This window comes from Cutaneotrichosporon cavernicola (genome assembly GCF_030864355.1).
Source record: "Cutaneotrichosporon cavernicola HIS019 DNA, chromosome: 2".
Taxonomy (NCBI): domain Eukaryota; kingdom Fungi; phylum Basidiomycota; class Tremellomycetes; order Trichosporonales; family Trichosporonaceae; genus Cutaneotrichosporon; species Cutaneotrichosporon cavernicola.
This window is the reverse complement of record NC_083394.1, coordinates 739,665-753,891: the sequence shown is the minus strand read 5'-3', so window position 1 is coordinate 753,891 and position 14,227 is coordinate 739,665. Positions and strand designations below refer to the sequence as shown.

General features: G+C 58.5%; 4 protein-coding genes across 4 annotated transcripts; 1 reads left to right on the top strand and 3 right to left on the bottom strand.

Annotated features, from left to right (window-relative positions):
* Positions 1-514: 514 nt before the first annotated feature.
* Positions 515-2,060, bottom strand: CcaverHIS019_0202980 (uncharacterized protein; the record flags this gene model as incomplete). Its single annotated transcript, XM_060597294.1, has 9 exons — positions 515-609; positions 648-767; positions 801-896; positions 931-1,205; positions 1,242-1,262; positions 1,307-1,446; positions 1,481-1,569; positions 1,624-1,985; positions 2,038-2,060. The coding sequence occupies 9 exons, from the start codon at positions 2,058-2,060 to the stop codon at positions 515-517; spliced, it is 1,221 nt and encodes a 406-aa protein (XP_060454202.1).
* Positions 2,061-3,343: 1,283 nt separating this feature from the next.
* On the top strand, positions 3,344-6,001 carry NTH1 (uncharacterized protein; the record flags this gene model as incomplete). Its single annotated transcript, XM_060597293.1, has 4 exons — positions 3,344-3,370; positions 3,504-4,213; positions 4,253-4,451; positions 4,493-6,001. 4 exons carry the CDS (start codon positions 3,344-3,346, stop codon positions 5,999-6,001), a joined length of 2,445 nt encoding a protein of 814 aa, XP_060454201.1.
* Positions 6,002-6,417: 416 nt separating this feature from the next.
* On the bottom strand, positions 6,418-9,297 carry CcaverHIS019_0202960 (uncharacterized protein; the record flags this gene model as incomplete). The annotated part of the gene is made up of 4 exons (XM_060597292.1): positions 6,418-7,088; positions 7,121-8,793; positions 8,874-8,934; positions 9,075-9,297. 4 exons carry the CDS (start codon positions 9,295-9,297, stop codon positions 6,418-6,420), a joined length of 2,628 nt encoding a protein of 875 aa, XP_060454200.1.
* Positions 9,298-10,835: 1,538 nt separating this feature from the next.
* Positions 10,836-13,156, bottom strand: CcaverHIS019_0202950 (uncharacterized protein; the record flags this gene model as incomplete). Its single annotated transcript, XM_060597291.1, has 7 exons — positions 10,836-10,964; positions 11,257-11,664; positions 11,983-11,998; positions 12,037-12,463; positions 12,503-12,765; positions 12,837-12,961; positions 12,998-13,156. The coding sequence occupies 7 exons, from the start codon at positions 13,154-13,156 to the stop codon at positions 10,836-10,838; spliced, it is 1,527 nt and encodes a 508-aa protein (XP_060454199.1).
* Between the last annotated feature and the right edge of the window lie 1,071 nt (positions 13,157-14,227).

Here is a 14,227-nt window from a genome sequence, read left to right as displayed (position 1 = left end):
AGGGCCAAGGAGAGGACCATAAGGGGACCGTCATAAGAGGACCATAGGAGGGACGGGCGCACCCGCATAATCGCGCATAAGCCCAGCGGTTGTTACCTGGGTTGCTTGGGGACTGAGAGCTGGCTGGCGGGTCTAAGCACGAGGGTAATGAGTTTGTTGTGCTCGTTGGACAGACGCGCACCCTGAGCGCGTAACAGGCATTTGGCCCAAGGCCCTCCGATATACTCACCCCATGCATCCACCGTGTCTACTTTGGCTCATACTCCCCACCACTGCAAGAGACGCGCGGCCAAAGCGCGTCCATGCAGGGGTGGTGGCTCGGGACCTGTTTCGGCATTACACAAACCGCCGGATAGTGGCAAGTGTGTGGATTGTTTGGTTCTCGTAATCTCTGCATACAAACGTGGCCTCATCCACAAGCATACCCGATCTCGTGTCACCGTGCACAAACTCGATGCGAAGAGGTGGCCGGACAGAGCGCACTCTAAAAATCTATCACACACTCGATCGCTGCCTAGCCACAGCGCTCGAGCAGCCAGTGGGTCCAGTCCCTGAGCACGCGCTGCCGCTTCTCGTCATCTGCATCGTCGATGCCGACCTTGAGCATGACTGCTGTCAGCGACCACTCTCCTTCTTACGCCACCCACTATGCTCATAGCCGTCGTACAGTTCGAACTGTTTGTCGTCGTGGGGGAGGCGTTGGAAAAGGCGCTCAGTCGCCGCATGGGACGTCGCGCGATCAGACGAGCCGTGGATCAGGCGGATCGCTGGGTGAGCGGGCGTCTAAGCTTCCAACTTACGGATGTTGATCCTCTCGGCGTTCTGGTTGAGTTCCGTCATGCCGTCGAGAAGCGACAGGCCAGTGCCAACACGCAGGAGGCCGTGGTAGCAGAGCGCTGGGGTCAGCTCACTGACGTATGTAGAGCTCACGGTCAGCGAAGAAGTCTTCCTCGACTCGAGGGTCGTCTGAGACGTTGCCGCGAACGGCTGGGGCGAGTGGCAGAGAACCAGCAAAGAACTTGATGCTCTTGGCCAGATACTCGATAATAGCAGACGGACGGGACTCGGGCGATGCTTCCACCATGGGGCAGAGGGCGAAGACGCCCGCAATCTGTGGGCGGGGTGGTTCTGGGTGGTCCGACGTCGAGGCCTCGGCGGCAGTCTCGACTGAGTCGCTCGGATGGTAACGGTACACATAGAAGAGACTGGTGTGAGCTCCTATCAGATAGACGTAAGCTTACACAGTCCACGCGCCCATCGACCTGCACGTCAGCATGGCTGTCCGTCAGAGCACTCAGTCACTCACGCTCCGCAGAGGAAGACCTGTTGCTGTTTGCGGTCCTGCTTCAGGTCCCACATCACCACATCCGTCAGTACGGTGTGCAAAGCAGCCGGGAGGAGGTCTAGAGAGGGAAGGTAAGAGTTGACGCCAGTCGAGCGGCCATACTGTTGTCAGCTCAACGTCGCCAGGCTAGTTCACCGAGGGAAGGTCAGGCATGATGACGCGGAAGCCTTCCTTGAGGAAATGGAGCACGTGTGGCGAATACCGCAGTCCGTAGTCGCTCAGGCCTGGAGTCAACGGTGCGCCCGTCTGCGCCGGCCTCGGCAAAGGCCCAGACTCACCATGTACGAGGACGAGGTCACGACCGCGCCCCTTGCCACCGCACTCCCACCCCGCCTCGGGCTCGTCCATCTCCCACACCGAGTAAAACAACCATCGCCCCCCATGCTTGACGCCCTCGGCAACCTCAGCCTCCTCCAACTTCACCTCGTCCGAGTGCACGATCTCGGTAGTGTTGTACGCCTCATGCCACGTCTTGCAGTCACGGAAAGGGCGCAGGAACACGCGGCGGAAGGTGTGCCGGACGCCCGGCGTGGCCATGAGCTGCTGCGTTGGGGCATGGTGAGGGAGAAGGTAGCGGCCATAGGTGGGGTCGGCCACGGTGTAGCGGGTGGTGGCTACGAGGTACGGCTCTGCGATCTCCCTGCCGTCAGCCTGCCAGAACGCAGAAGGGAAGTGGGCAATGGGGTACATACCAGAGTGGGTTGTGTAGGGGCATGTTTACAGATGACCAGAGAGGATTTGGTTGGATGACAGATAGCGAGTGAGGAGGTGAGTGGCGGATAGTAGACGACGATGACCAAATTGGTAGACGTACGTCGATTGCTTGCTTCTCGGTGCTACTCCGAGGTCAGGGTTATGACTCGGGGCAATGGGCAAGAGTGCCAAAGATCGGCAACTGTGGAGATGAGCAGGCTGATACTTATTCTTTTGCTCGCTAGGCTTAGCTCCGCAGCAACAATCTGTAAACACCAATTCTCATATTGTGGCATAACGCGACAGATACCTAGTCTACCTAGGCTAACTCAGATCTAGGAATCTGTAAAGGTGTAAGTATAGAGGTGGAAGCATACTTGTGTTTTCTCGGAAAACCACCGAGGAGAGCCCAATCATTCCTCTTTGGCCCATTCATTTATTTTGGTAGCCGTCATGGACGCACATTCCTCTTTCTTTCTGGCCCTCATATCACAGCTTCTCATACCTACACCCACTTACACCCACACACTATCAACTCCCACTCAAAATCTCTCCTCATTCTTGCTGTTATCGACCAGAATCACACATCCTCGGTCCTCTCTCTGCACGTCTCTCCTCGCCTCCGCATTCCTTCCGTAACCTGACCTTGGAATCTCCTCCCCTACTGCCTCCACCTGGCTAGTATTGTCAACTCCCCTCCACTACTCGGCCTCTGACTGCATTCACAAACCCTCCTGCGTCTGTGTAATCTCAGCGACTGCCGGCTGGGTGCTGTGCGTGACCTTGGCCCGCCATTGTAACGACCCGTACCACGTAAGCAGTCGACGTCACTTTATCCAACCCTATAAACCCAACAACAATACGACCTGTGCGTCTTGGTACATTTCCTCTTGGCAATATCTAGTGAGTCTGACCGTTGAGACGCGACACGGACTGTGGACGTTTTGGAGGGTGCTGTCGATTAGTGTGACGTTTGGCGTCCTGGGACGCCCAGTTCTGGACACGCTGCCAATCGTCGTCATTACAGAGGTTGAAGGGTTCTAACCCCATTCTTAGCACCACCCAGGGTGAAACCCCTCTTGTACAAACGAGTGGCGACGTCAAGCTAACACTTATCGGCAGACACCTCTACTCTCTTCTCTTCACCTTATCGTTGGGAGATCTCATTACCCATTCCCACTCTCCTCACTGCTTCTCCCTTCCCACGTTCCCCACCTGACTGACCCCCAAAGTAGCGTATATCAAGACATCAGCTCTGGAAACACTACATTGCAATCCCCTCCAATCGGACCCCCACTTATCACAATGGCTGCAACCGTGAGGCCAGCTCTCGTGAGTACAACGCCAGTTGTGCGAAATCCTCTGGCCGGCTCTCGCTTAATTGCATATGCCTCGCGATCTCGGTGCCTTGGCACCGCCGTCGCCAGCCTTATCTCGCGGCAGTTTGTCACTACGCTAACACTAGCCCCCCAAGCCCAAGAACGTGGTGTGGGTCGACGGCGACCTCGCGTCACCAGCGGGCTCGGACACCCCTCCGGCACACGGCGCCAAGGAGTTTGACCTCCCAGCTGTCAACGCCGAAGCAGACGAGTACTATGGCCAGCGCAAGATGTTCTCGCGGACACGGACGCTCAGCAACGCTGGCACGACGTGGAGCGCCAAGTCGCGGCCGATGATGATGGACGGCGAGTACATCCAACGTAACCGACGACTGTCGCACGATGAGCAGGGTAGCGCGCCGCGTCGTTTCCTTGTTGACGTTGAGGAGACCATGCGTCTCGTCCTCGCACAAGAGGACACGGACGACAATTGCCAGATCTCGATCTACGACTCGGGTCCCAAGCTCATCTCGTTAGGAACCGCAAGCTCGAACGCGTACCGCTCCTGGGACGTTCGCGGCAACTACATGCTAACCAACCTCCTCGCCGAACTTGCCCTTGCTCGTGACTACGGCCGGCGGTTCATTGTCCTCGACGAGGAGCGCCTCGCCGAGAACCCCATCGACCGCCTCAGCCGCATGATCAAGAACTCGTTCTGGAACCACCTCACGCGCCGCATCGATGAGCAGGGCATCGAGATGGCTGCCGTCGACCCCAAGAACCGCAGCCGGGTCAACCACCCTATCATCTATATTCCCCACGGCGAGGACGAGATGTTCGAGCACTACCAGGAAATGTGAGTTGTTTGGCATGCCATCGAGCTAACTCGATACAGCTCCCGCAACCGCCCCCACCTGAAGCTCGAGGTCGTGCAGCTCCCCAAGCACTGTGATGACCCAGAGTACGTCAAGTCGCTCAACGAGCGTCCAGGAATCCTGGCGCTAGCGATGAAGAAGAACGAGGCCGGCAAGCTCGAGGCTCTGCCGTTCGTGGTCCCCGGCGCCCGCTTCAACGAGATGTACAATTGGGACAGCGTGAGTAACTGCTTTCAGGATATTACGCAGCTGACGATCAGTACTTTATTGCGCTCGGCCTGCTCGTGGATGATCGCCTGGACCTGGCAATGTCGATCATGGAGCACTTTATTTTCCAGATCAAGCACTACAACAAGATCCTGAACGGCAACCGCACATACTACCTGTGCCGTGCCCAGCCACCTTTCATGACCGACTTGGCGTTGCAGATCTTCAATAACATCGACCAGAACGACCCCAAGAACGTTGCGTGGCTGAAGCGTGCCATCCAGGCTGCAATCAAGGACTACCATGTGTACTGGTGCTCGGAACCTGCCCTGCACGTTGAGACTGGCCTGTCTCGCTACAGACCAAAGGGTCTCGGCATCCCACCCGAGACGGAAGCGTCGCACTTCACGCACATCCTGCAGCCGTACGCAGAGAAGAACCGCCTCTCAGTCAACGACTTTATCGAAGCATACAACGACGGCACGATTAAGGAGCCTGAGCTCGACGAATACTTCCAGCACGACCGGGCGGTGCGCGAGTCAGGACACGACACGACGTACCGCTTCGAGGGCAAGTGTGCGGACCTCGCGACCATCGACCTGAACTCTCTCCTGTACAAGTACGAGATTGACATTGCGAATGCGATCACGGCCGTATTCAAGGAGGACCTGGAGCTCGAGGACGAGTTTGACCTCTCCCCCTGGCCAATGACGCGTGAGGCGTTTGACGGGCCGCGCGAAAAGTCGACGTCACGCAAGCAGACGGCTGCGGAATGGTACGAGCGTGCGCGCGTCCGCAAGGAGCGTATCGACAAGTACTGCTGGAACGAGGGACAGGGCGCGTACTTTGACTGGAACTGCAAGAAGGGGCGGCAGGAGCGTTATCTGTCGGCCACGACGTTCTGGCCCATGTGGGCCGGGTGCGCCGACGAGCAGCAGGCACTCCGGCTGGTACACGTCACGCTGCCCAAGCTTGAGGCGCCCGGTGGCCTGCTCTCGGGTACGGAGGAGTCACGGGGCCCGATCGGGCTCAACCGCCCGAACCGGCAGTGGGACTGGCCGACGGGTTGGGCGCCGCACCAGATCATGGCGTGGGTTGGACTGGAGCGCTACGGCTTCTCGGGCGACGCGAACCGCCTCTCGTACCGGTGGGCATTTATGATTGCGCTCTGCTTTGCCTCGTTCTCCGGAATTGTCGTCGAGAAGTGGGACGTCGCAGCCCTCTCGCATATGGTAGAGGCCGAGTACGGTAACCAGGGCATGGCTGTGCGCTACATCAACCGCGAGGGGTTCGGGTGGACGAATGCGTCGCTTCAGATTGCGCTCCAGTTCATCACGACCGGCATGCGCCGCGGAATCGCAAACCTCGTACCCCCTTGGGACTACTTTGGCCTCGAGACGCCGACCATGCCGGCCTTGAAGCGCCGCGAGGAGCGGGCACAGCACCAGGCTCACGCGATCCACCGCCGTCCTAGCTCCGTACTCCGCCAGGGACCTACGTATGAGCAGACGCTGGAGAAGCTGCGCAACCTCAAGGTCGGCGACGAGAGCCGGGCGGCGTGAGTGCTCGCACAAGTTCCTAGAGGATAGAGATGGACCATGTCGGAAAAAAATGTGTAGTATTGTAACGCCAAGGATAGATGCATTGTCGATCTAATCTAAACACAGCACTAAAGAGTCCCACATGCTCGACTGATGTGGTTGGCCCTGATATTACATCTCCGCTCGCCCGGCCCTCTCGCGCTTCTTCAAGCTTAGCATAGCAATCACAACAACTTAATGCTAAATACACGACAGCGGCGCACCCAAGTGCGGCCATGCAGAAGCGGGAGAATGAGGCGTGTGTGGGTGGTTATGTGGTGATGAGAAGTGGGCGGGGTGGAGAATGATGCGGGGTAATTTGGTGTTGGTTGCACTTGTGCTCTTCTGATTCCTCTTTTCTCGTTCCTTTTTCTCTCTTCTTTACACTCTCATCCTCCTCACCACCCGTGGAACCGGTACCCGGTGTCTGTCCTCTCCTGTCGCCTTTGAGCCTCACGCTTGTTCGAGCGCTCGCGGGCAACATGGTCACCTTCGGTGCTAGAGCGCACCATTGCCGTGGCGTGGAGGTGCGCGTGCGGGTGGTGGAATCCACTTGATGAGTGGTAACCACCGCTCGATGAGCGATGAGCCCCCGAGCTCGCGGTCGGCGATACCGTTCGCTCGCTTGTAGGCGAAGTGACGCCAAGGTTTAACGCCGCGGCCGACTGCGTTCTGTTGATGCCTCCCTCGTCTGCACGCGTCAGGGGTCGCAGGAAACCATGCCCGAGGAGATTTTGCCGCCGCTTCTGTTCGGTGGGCGACAAGCTCGCCTGGCGCGGTGGAACCTGGTCCTGACCAGCCAGCGGGCTCCGCTTCTCGGCGTACGCCATGAGGTTGGGTTGCGAGTTGTGACGCTCCAACGCCTTGTCTGGGCGCATGTCCTGGAAAGTCGCGCTATGACGCTGGAAGCCGGACGTGTCGAACCCAGTTTCGCGGGCGTGCTCGCGAAGCTGAGCCAGGTTCTGGGCGGATCCACGAGACATGTGAGTATGAACAGACGGAGGGGGACGACGGTGGCCGGGAGGTCGAGGTGGTCCTGCTGACTTCTCGCGCTCGAGGATGATGTCTTCTGGTCAGCCGATGAAACTCGGAAACACTCACTCCTTCGGAGAGACTCAGACATCTCGCGCATGATGATCATGCGACGACGCGCCGTCGGCGAGATCGGCCGCGCCACACCGTACTCGTCGTACTCTCCCATGGCAGCACCCATCGCAACTGCCGATACGGGAGCGCGTACGGGTATGGCTGCGTCGTTGGGGGGAGGCGCCTGCGTGGTGGCTGTTGCAGTCCGAGCAGCGCGCTTGGCGTCAAGAGCCTCCAGCTTGGCACGTATTTGCGATGACGCAAGGTAGTTGTCATCCTCGGACTCTTCCTCAGACGACTCCAGCTCAACATCGCCAGGGATTTGCCGGTCACTTGTTCCCGACCGGTGCGATCGCTTGCCGTCACTAGTCCCAGACTTGTGTGAGCGAGCCGTGGCATTCGCGTCGGTTTGCACAGGCACAGTGACATCGCTCTTGGAGTGCAGCCTGGGCGGTGCCATCGGGGCCGGAGACTGGGCCATGGCACCAAAGTTGCCATGGGTAGGTGTGCGGCGGAACGCGGCATTCTCATCCGAGCTGCTGGCCTGAGTTAAGTCGACCATGCTCTTGCCGGTGCGGAAAACGCGGCTGAGAAGACCCTCGGTGGGCGCCTTGGTAGCTGGGGCGTCTATTTGCTTCTTGGCAAACATAGCACGCTTGCGCATAGCCTCTTTCTCCAGCTCGAGTCTGGCGGTGGCAGCCGCGCGCTCCTTCTTGTTCATCTTGCCGTTGCGCGGCGACGGCGCGGCCGATGGCGCTACAGACGACATCTCGTCCTCCCAGTCGTCGTCGTCGTCCTCAGCATCTGTCGGTCTTGTGCTCCCAGCCGCCGTCTCATCGTCGTCGTCCTCCCAATCCGAGTCATCGTCATCGTCATCCTCGGGCGCGGTTCCGGCCTGCTGTTGCTCCAACTTCTTCCGAGCGGTGATAGCCTGGACCGCGAGTCTCTTCTCGGCTTGGAATCTACCGCGCATCGTGGCCATGGACACAGGCCGACGTGGCTCCTTCTTCTTCATGACGACGGCCGACGATGATTCTGCCGAGCTCCGCCACTGCGAAGAGTCCGTCGGGCCACCGTTGGCTTCGGCTTGATGATGTTCAACCCGAGCAACTGGTTCCGTTTCGGCAACGATAGGGGCAGGAGGAGGAGCAGAAGCCTCGGACGATCCGTCCGAAGCTCCGCTGACCTTACCAGGGCTCTGGTGAATGAAGAAGCCGCCCTTGGGAGAGCGCTTCCGTATCCTCTGGATCTCGGGGGAATCGTCCTCTGCGGTCGTGACTTCCTCCTCAATCTCTTCTTCGCGCACTGCCAGCTGCGCCACAGACTTTGTGAATGGCGTGCTTCCGCCCACGCTGCCGCCGAGCGAGCCGACACGGCTCGGCACTGGTGTGGGCTCCACTAGCCGAATCTCGAGGTTGGGAGTGGGTGTGTCAGGGAGCGCGAGCTGAGGTGCGTGTCGTGGGGACTCGTCCGTGGCAGCCGCGTTCTCGCGGGCATCTTCTATCCAGTCCTTGAAAGAGTCCTCCTCGACCAACAACTGTAGCTTATTGGCAAAGGAGCGGCGATTCTCGGAACTTTGTCTGTGGTGGAGGTAGGGTTGGTCGACGGGGGTGTGAACGGAGGCACTCGACGCCGTGTCTGTTGACGCGGACGAGCGGCGACGGCGTACTCGGACGTCGCTCCAGTGCCTGTGAATCGGGTAAGTAAGGAGCACTACTCGACTTCCGCTCTGCCAACCCAGGCACGCGAATTGCCCAAGGTCACTCACCTCCATGCAAGGTTTTCAAGGCGCTCGCTATCCTTGACTACGTCGGCTGCACGCGAGACGACTGGGGCGGTCAGTACACGACCAAGCGGTGGAATGCGATGAGTGGTCCACGGTCAGGTGGACGTGAGTGCCCAGGGGCTAAGCCTCCAGCATGGGGGAAGAGGGATTCGAGAAAAGCTCGGGCTGAAGTCTCAGACGTACCATTCCAGATACTAGAGATGTCTTCCTCTTCTGGTGGTTGGTCGGATAGAGGGAGCACCGTTGCGGAGAGAGTAAAGAGTGGAGCGGCCTTGCGGCCCGCACGTTCCGACGGGGAAGGTGAAGATCCGCGTTGTGTAAGGGGTGGAGTTGGGAGCGGCGCTGGACGGTCATTAGTATGTGGGCCGAGACCGACAGCTGCGGTGTAGATCGGGGACCGCGTCATTTTCGTCGGTGGTACTGTCAATAGCCCGGTGGTCGACCGCGTTGACGAAGGGGTTCGCAGCGTATAGCTGCGGCGCAGGGAAGGGGTGCGGTTATCCGCCGCTGTGGGCCTTGCCCTCGTCGACTGTGTTGCAGTCTGCAGGCGGAAGAGATTATGCGGAAGTTGCTCTGACAACGGCTGCAGCGGCGACTAGGTAAGCAGCTGCGTTGAGTGTGGACAAGTGTCCAATGGGCTATGTTCTGGGAACAAAAGACATGTGCGCGGTTGTCTGGAGGTGCGAGAGGTTTCGCGCGTGCGGACGCAGCGGGTGTCGAGGAAACGAGGGTATGGCTGTGAAAGAGAGAGACGAGGAAGGTGATCCGAGTAGATGTAGAGAGGGATGAGGGGATGAAGGGGAGGATGACGACTGTGTTGGGTTCGAGAGACGATTGAGAGGAGGGGACGATGCGCGATGCGGGGCACGAGGGGTAAAAGGGGCTTGTGTCCTTGTGGTTTGTTACGCTCGGTGGATCCTTGATGATGGATCGATCGTCAATCCTCAACTTGACCGGTCCGAGCGGCTCTGGGGCCAAAGGCGCGTGCGCGTGTAGGGGAGGGAGGGGGCAAGGGAAGTTGGTTGGATAGAGTGGTTTGAGGGGTTGAGGCTCGAGAGATTGCGGGGCCGTGGGGGGCCGTTGAGTGGAGTAAGTGCACAGGCCGAATAGTCGAGTGGACTGCGTAAAGAAGAAGGAGGAAAGGATGTTGCTATGTTGACAATGGGTAATGAACAACGAGTTAACGAGTATTGTGTTGCTGTCGGATGAAGCGGCCAAGGAAGATTGTATATTGTATACCTCTATCGGTTGACCTGGCGGGGGTAAGGGTATTTGGAGTAATGGAGTGGGTCAAGTGGTTCATGGGTCACGGGGTCAGCCCGAGTCACACTCCACCTTAGTGTAACAATCTATTGTAAAATGAACAGAGACAGTCAACGGCGGGCTACTGCGGGCTTACTATACCCGGCAATCGTCGGCTTTCGCTTTCACTCCCTTTAGGCGCTTCATCCGTCATTCTTCCTGCATGCATGTAATCCTCTGCCACTTTCTTCAAAACGTCTGCGCAGCTACGCAGCTCGCGGATCATGGTTCCGCTTACATTGCCACCAGGGCCTTGGCGCAGATTTGTGTCTCAGCCGCCTCGTGAGCGCGCACCCCTCACCCCGCTTGAACATGGGTCACAGGTGTTCCGGGTCTCCGGGGCCTCGCAATGATCACGACCATGTGGGTGGAGAGGCTTGGGAGGTCTGGGTGGTCTGGCCCGAGTTTACTGAGATCTGGCTGGCTATTTACAGGGATGGCAAGGGCAACGAGCCAACCGCCAACATCTTGCGGCAAGTGCCGGTACAACCGGGGCCTGAGCCCAGCGACTCGTGACCCAGCTCAACTGCAACCACGTGAGCTCCACCTCGGTAAATGAGTGTGCCTGTACCGACGACGACAATCTCGTGCTTGTTTTACTTTGGTACATTCTTCGGATCTTGCTTGATAGCTTGATATCTACTACACTTGTAATACGCGCTTGTCCGACACGCGGAACGCCGCGGCAAGATTGAGCGCTGACACTACCACCATGAAAACCCACCACAGGCGACCGCCAAGCACGTTGGATGACATGGAAATGGCGAAGAGCTTGGCGTCAGCGACTGAATTGGGCGGCTACCGCCCGGCAGCCAGACCACTGTTAATCTGCGGAAACCGGAGGAGGACTGCGCGCCATGACGACGCGCTTTCGCAAAGCGCAAAGCGCAAAACAGGCGCGTCTGCAGTACGTATATGCGCAAGAGCTTAGCGCGGTGTCATCAAGCCCCACATCAACCTGCTGCCATCCCATCCCCACTCTCCGCCTCCGGATATCCGTCCGCCCGCTTGCCCCACTACCCCCCATCAACCCCACAATCCCCGCCTCCAACACAACACTCACCGCACTAACGAGGCTGGGCCCCACGACCCGCGCCATGCTACCTACGGCGGTGCTGATGCCGTTGACCCCCCCGAGGGCGGTACGGTCCGGCGCACTGTCGTTGACAATGACCATCAACAACGATGTGTTGATGGTGACGACCGTTACAAGCGAGAGGAAGACGTTGACTGCGATGCTGACAATCCAACCCCGCTGTTTTGGGTAGAGCCCGTCTGGGCCGGGCACCTCGACTGCCTCCAAGAGGGGTCGGAGAAGGGGGAGGAGGGCCCATACCGGCAGCCAGCCGGCCGTGAGAACCTGGTACGCGCGGGCGAGCCCTAGAGCCCGTCGGAGTCGAGTGAGGAAAGCGAGCTGGCACACGATCGTCCACACGCCGTTGATGGCGAGGGCCGCACCGATGGCCGAGGCCTGGTGTGAGCGTCCCAGCTGGTGTAAGGAGCAGGGAGCAGGGAGCAAGGGGTGAATGTTGAGGAGAGAGCACAACCACTGAGCGACGTGGGGAAGCACGGTCGAGGAATGTAAGAGGTTGATCCAAGTCGGAGGTTTTCCAAGCCAAGTTGCGGCCTATGCGAGGTGACTCGCTCCGCGACACGGGACACGCGTTAGGCACCGACACGGACGGACGCCAACTACCTCGGGAAACCGGAACTCGCGAGCTCGCTACGCTTGCGCCTTGTGCACGAGCACGACAAATGGCGTTCCTGTACCCTCCAATTCCAGACTCACGGACATGCCCAAGCCGCTAGTGTCAGCTGCGCATCTCACATATCAAGCACGTACTTGTGCCGGTCGTAGAAGAAGAGGAGGCTAACGGCGCTCCAAGAACCAGCGACAAACGAATTGAGGAACAGCGCGCCGTTGGCAACTCTCACTTGGCGAATTCTCAACAACTCCTTCAGCGTCCACTCGGTCCTTATCCCCATCTCGACCAACTCCTCCTCTTCCTCGTATTCATCATGGAGGCGTTTCATGGCCAATCCCACGCCACCCATGTCCCCGTCTCTGGGGTCGACTAGCGTCTCGGCATCACTGATATCCGAGTACGCCGACATGGACCTGGTATGACGCCTCTTTCCTTTCACTAGCGCAGTGAGGCCGCCGACCAAGGTTGCTTCAGAAGTGCCGGCCAGGCCATCCAGAGACTCTGTGTACATCGCCGCGGCGAATATGATGCCCACAACTGTTGTGGAGGCAGCCACAAGACATGCTAGGGTGAGTTTTGAGCGTTTTTCCGAGGTTGGCTTACGGAGGAAGTAGGGGTGTTTGGCCCATACTGGTGCTTGGAAGATGCCGGGCCATAATTCAGCGGGGTGGGCGAGTCCTCCGCCCAACGCGTTGCCTAGGATTCCACCGATCGTCCAAGTCAACCCGTACAGCGCGAATGCGTCGGTTGCGTTACTGTCGTCTGTTATATCGCCTAGGGAGGCTTTTATGACGGCGACATTGCCGGACCATGCGCCTGCTAGGCAGCGGAGGAATAAGGCTGCCCAGAAGGACGTGGCTAGTCCGCTGGTGTGAGCAACGGAAGAGAGGCGCAACAGGAGGAAGGAAAGCCGACCAGTTGCAAAGGGGATACCCACAAGCCAGCAATAGATACCGCCACGCCCAACAACCCGCACAGTATCACGGGCTTGCGCCCAATGTTATCTGACAACTTGGCCCAATGGTAAACCGTGAAGAACTGGACAAACGCAAAGGCCGATTCCTTGTGTCAGTCAGGGACAGGGGAGTGGAGACCCACTACTAGGCCAGAGTAAAACCCGACTCGATTAGGATCGTGCGTCACACCCATGTGCTCGACCATCTCGTTGATGAACGGAAAGATGACGACGTAGGCTATAGGCTCGGCTAGGCGGACGCCCATGAGCACGCCAACTTGTGTAGTTGGTAGGGGTGCCATGGGATGGGTAGGGGAGAGGACGGGAGGGGTGTAGTGGGGGTGCGGTGCGGTGTAGTGAGGGTGCGATGCCGGCTGCCGATGCGGGATGCGGGGTGGGGAGGGAAGCGCGGCGTAGGAGCCGATGCGGGGTGGGTTGTGGGCGTCGGATTGTAAGTGAGGCGAGCGCAGTTGTTCGCAAGAGCGCCTGGAACCAACGTTATGTATACGTTTCGAACGTGAGGGTCAAGAGGACACATAGCTTCCATCTACTCGAGACTAAGGCGTCCGACTCGGGAGTCCAGAGTACGAGTGGAAGCGAAATCCAAGATGCATCAGAGACGGGTGGAGTACGCGTCTGCGTCAGACGTACATGACGAGACCCCCCTCCTCCAACTCTTATGGCCCAGGCCTGCAGTTACTCCTCGACGTCTCTGAGTCGTGGTCACGAGTCGAAAGTCGGAAATGGCCGACGTCATTTTCGGAGATGGCCGGTTCATTTGAGTGGGGACTCTGATAATGACGCCGGATGTGGCAATCGCTACTGATGGATACCGACTGATCACGGTGATCATGTTGGTCCTCATTGATCTTTATGTAGATGTCTTTTCATACCGTTTCATCAACTGATCCGCACAATTTGGTTATCTGAAGTTGTAGAGATCTGAAGTAGATCAAGTCTGGACTGGGCCAACTGGATCGACTGGAGCGGGTGATCGGCAACAACCTCGCATGGCCTCACCATCCGACTATCAGCGGAGATGAGTTCCGCCCCTTATCAGGCGCTATCAGCTACCAGCTGCGTAATTTCTCCCCAGATTGGTCAACTTGCTTATCGCGGAACGATCGTGATACAGGTAGAGCAAGTGGAGTAAAGGCGAGTCTGCAGTAAAGGGACTTGCTCGGCTGCCTCCCGTCTCGATATCGGAATCACGACGCGTCGCGTCCTCAAACTCCAGCTGCGCAATGCTGTGCTTTTTCGGGAGCGCGTCGCAGTGAAACACCACAGGTGCGAGATGCGAGATATGAATGTAGCCAGCGAGGCTCGTGAACGATCCGATCCAGCCCATGCTCAAGCCCATGCCGCCCACGTGC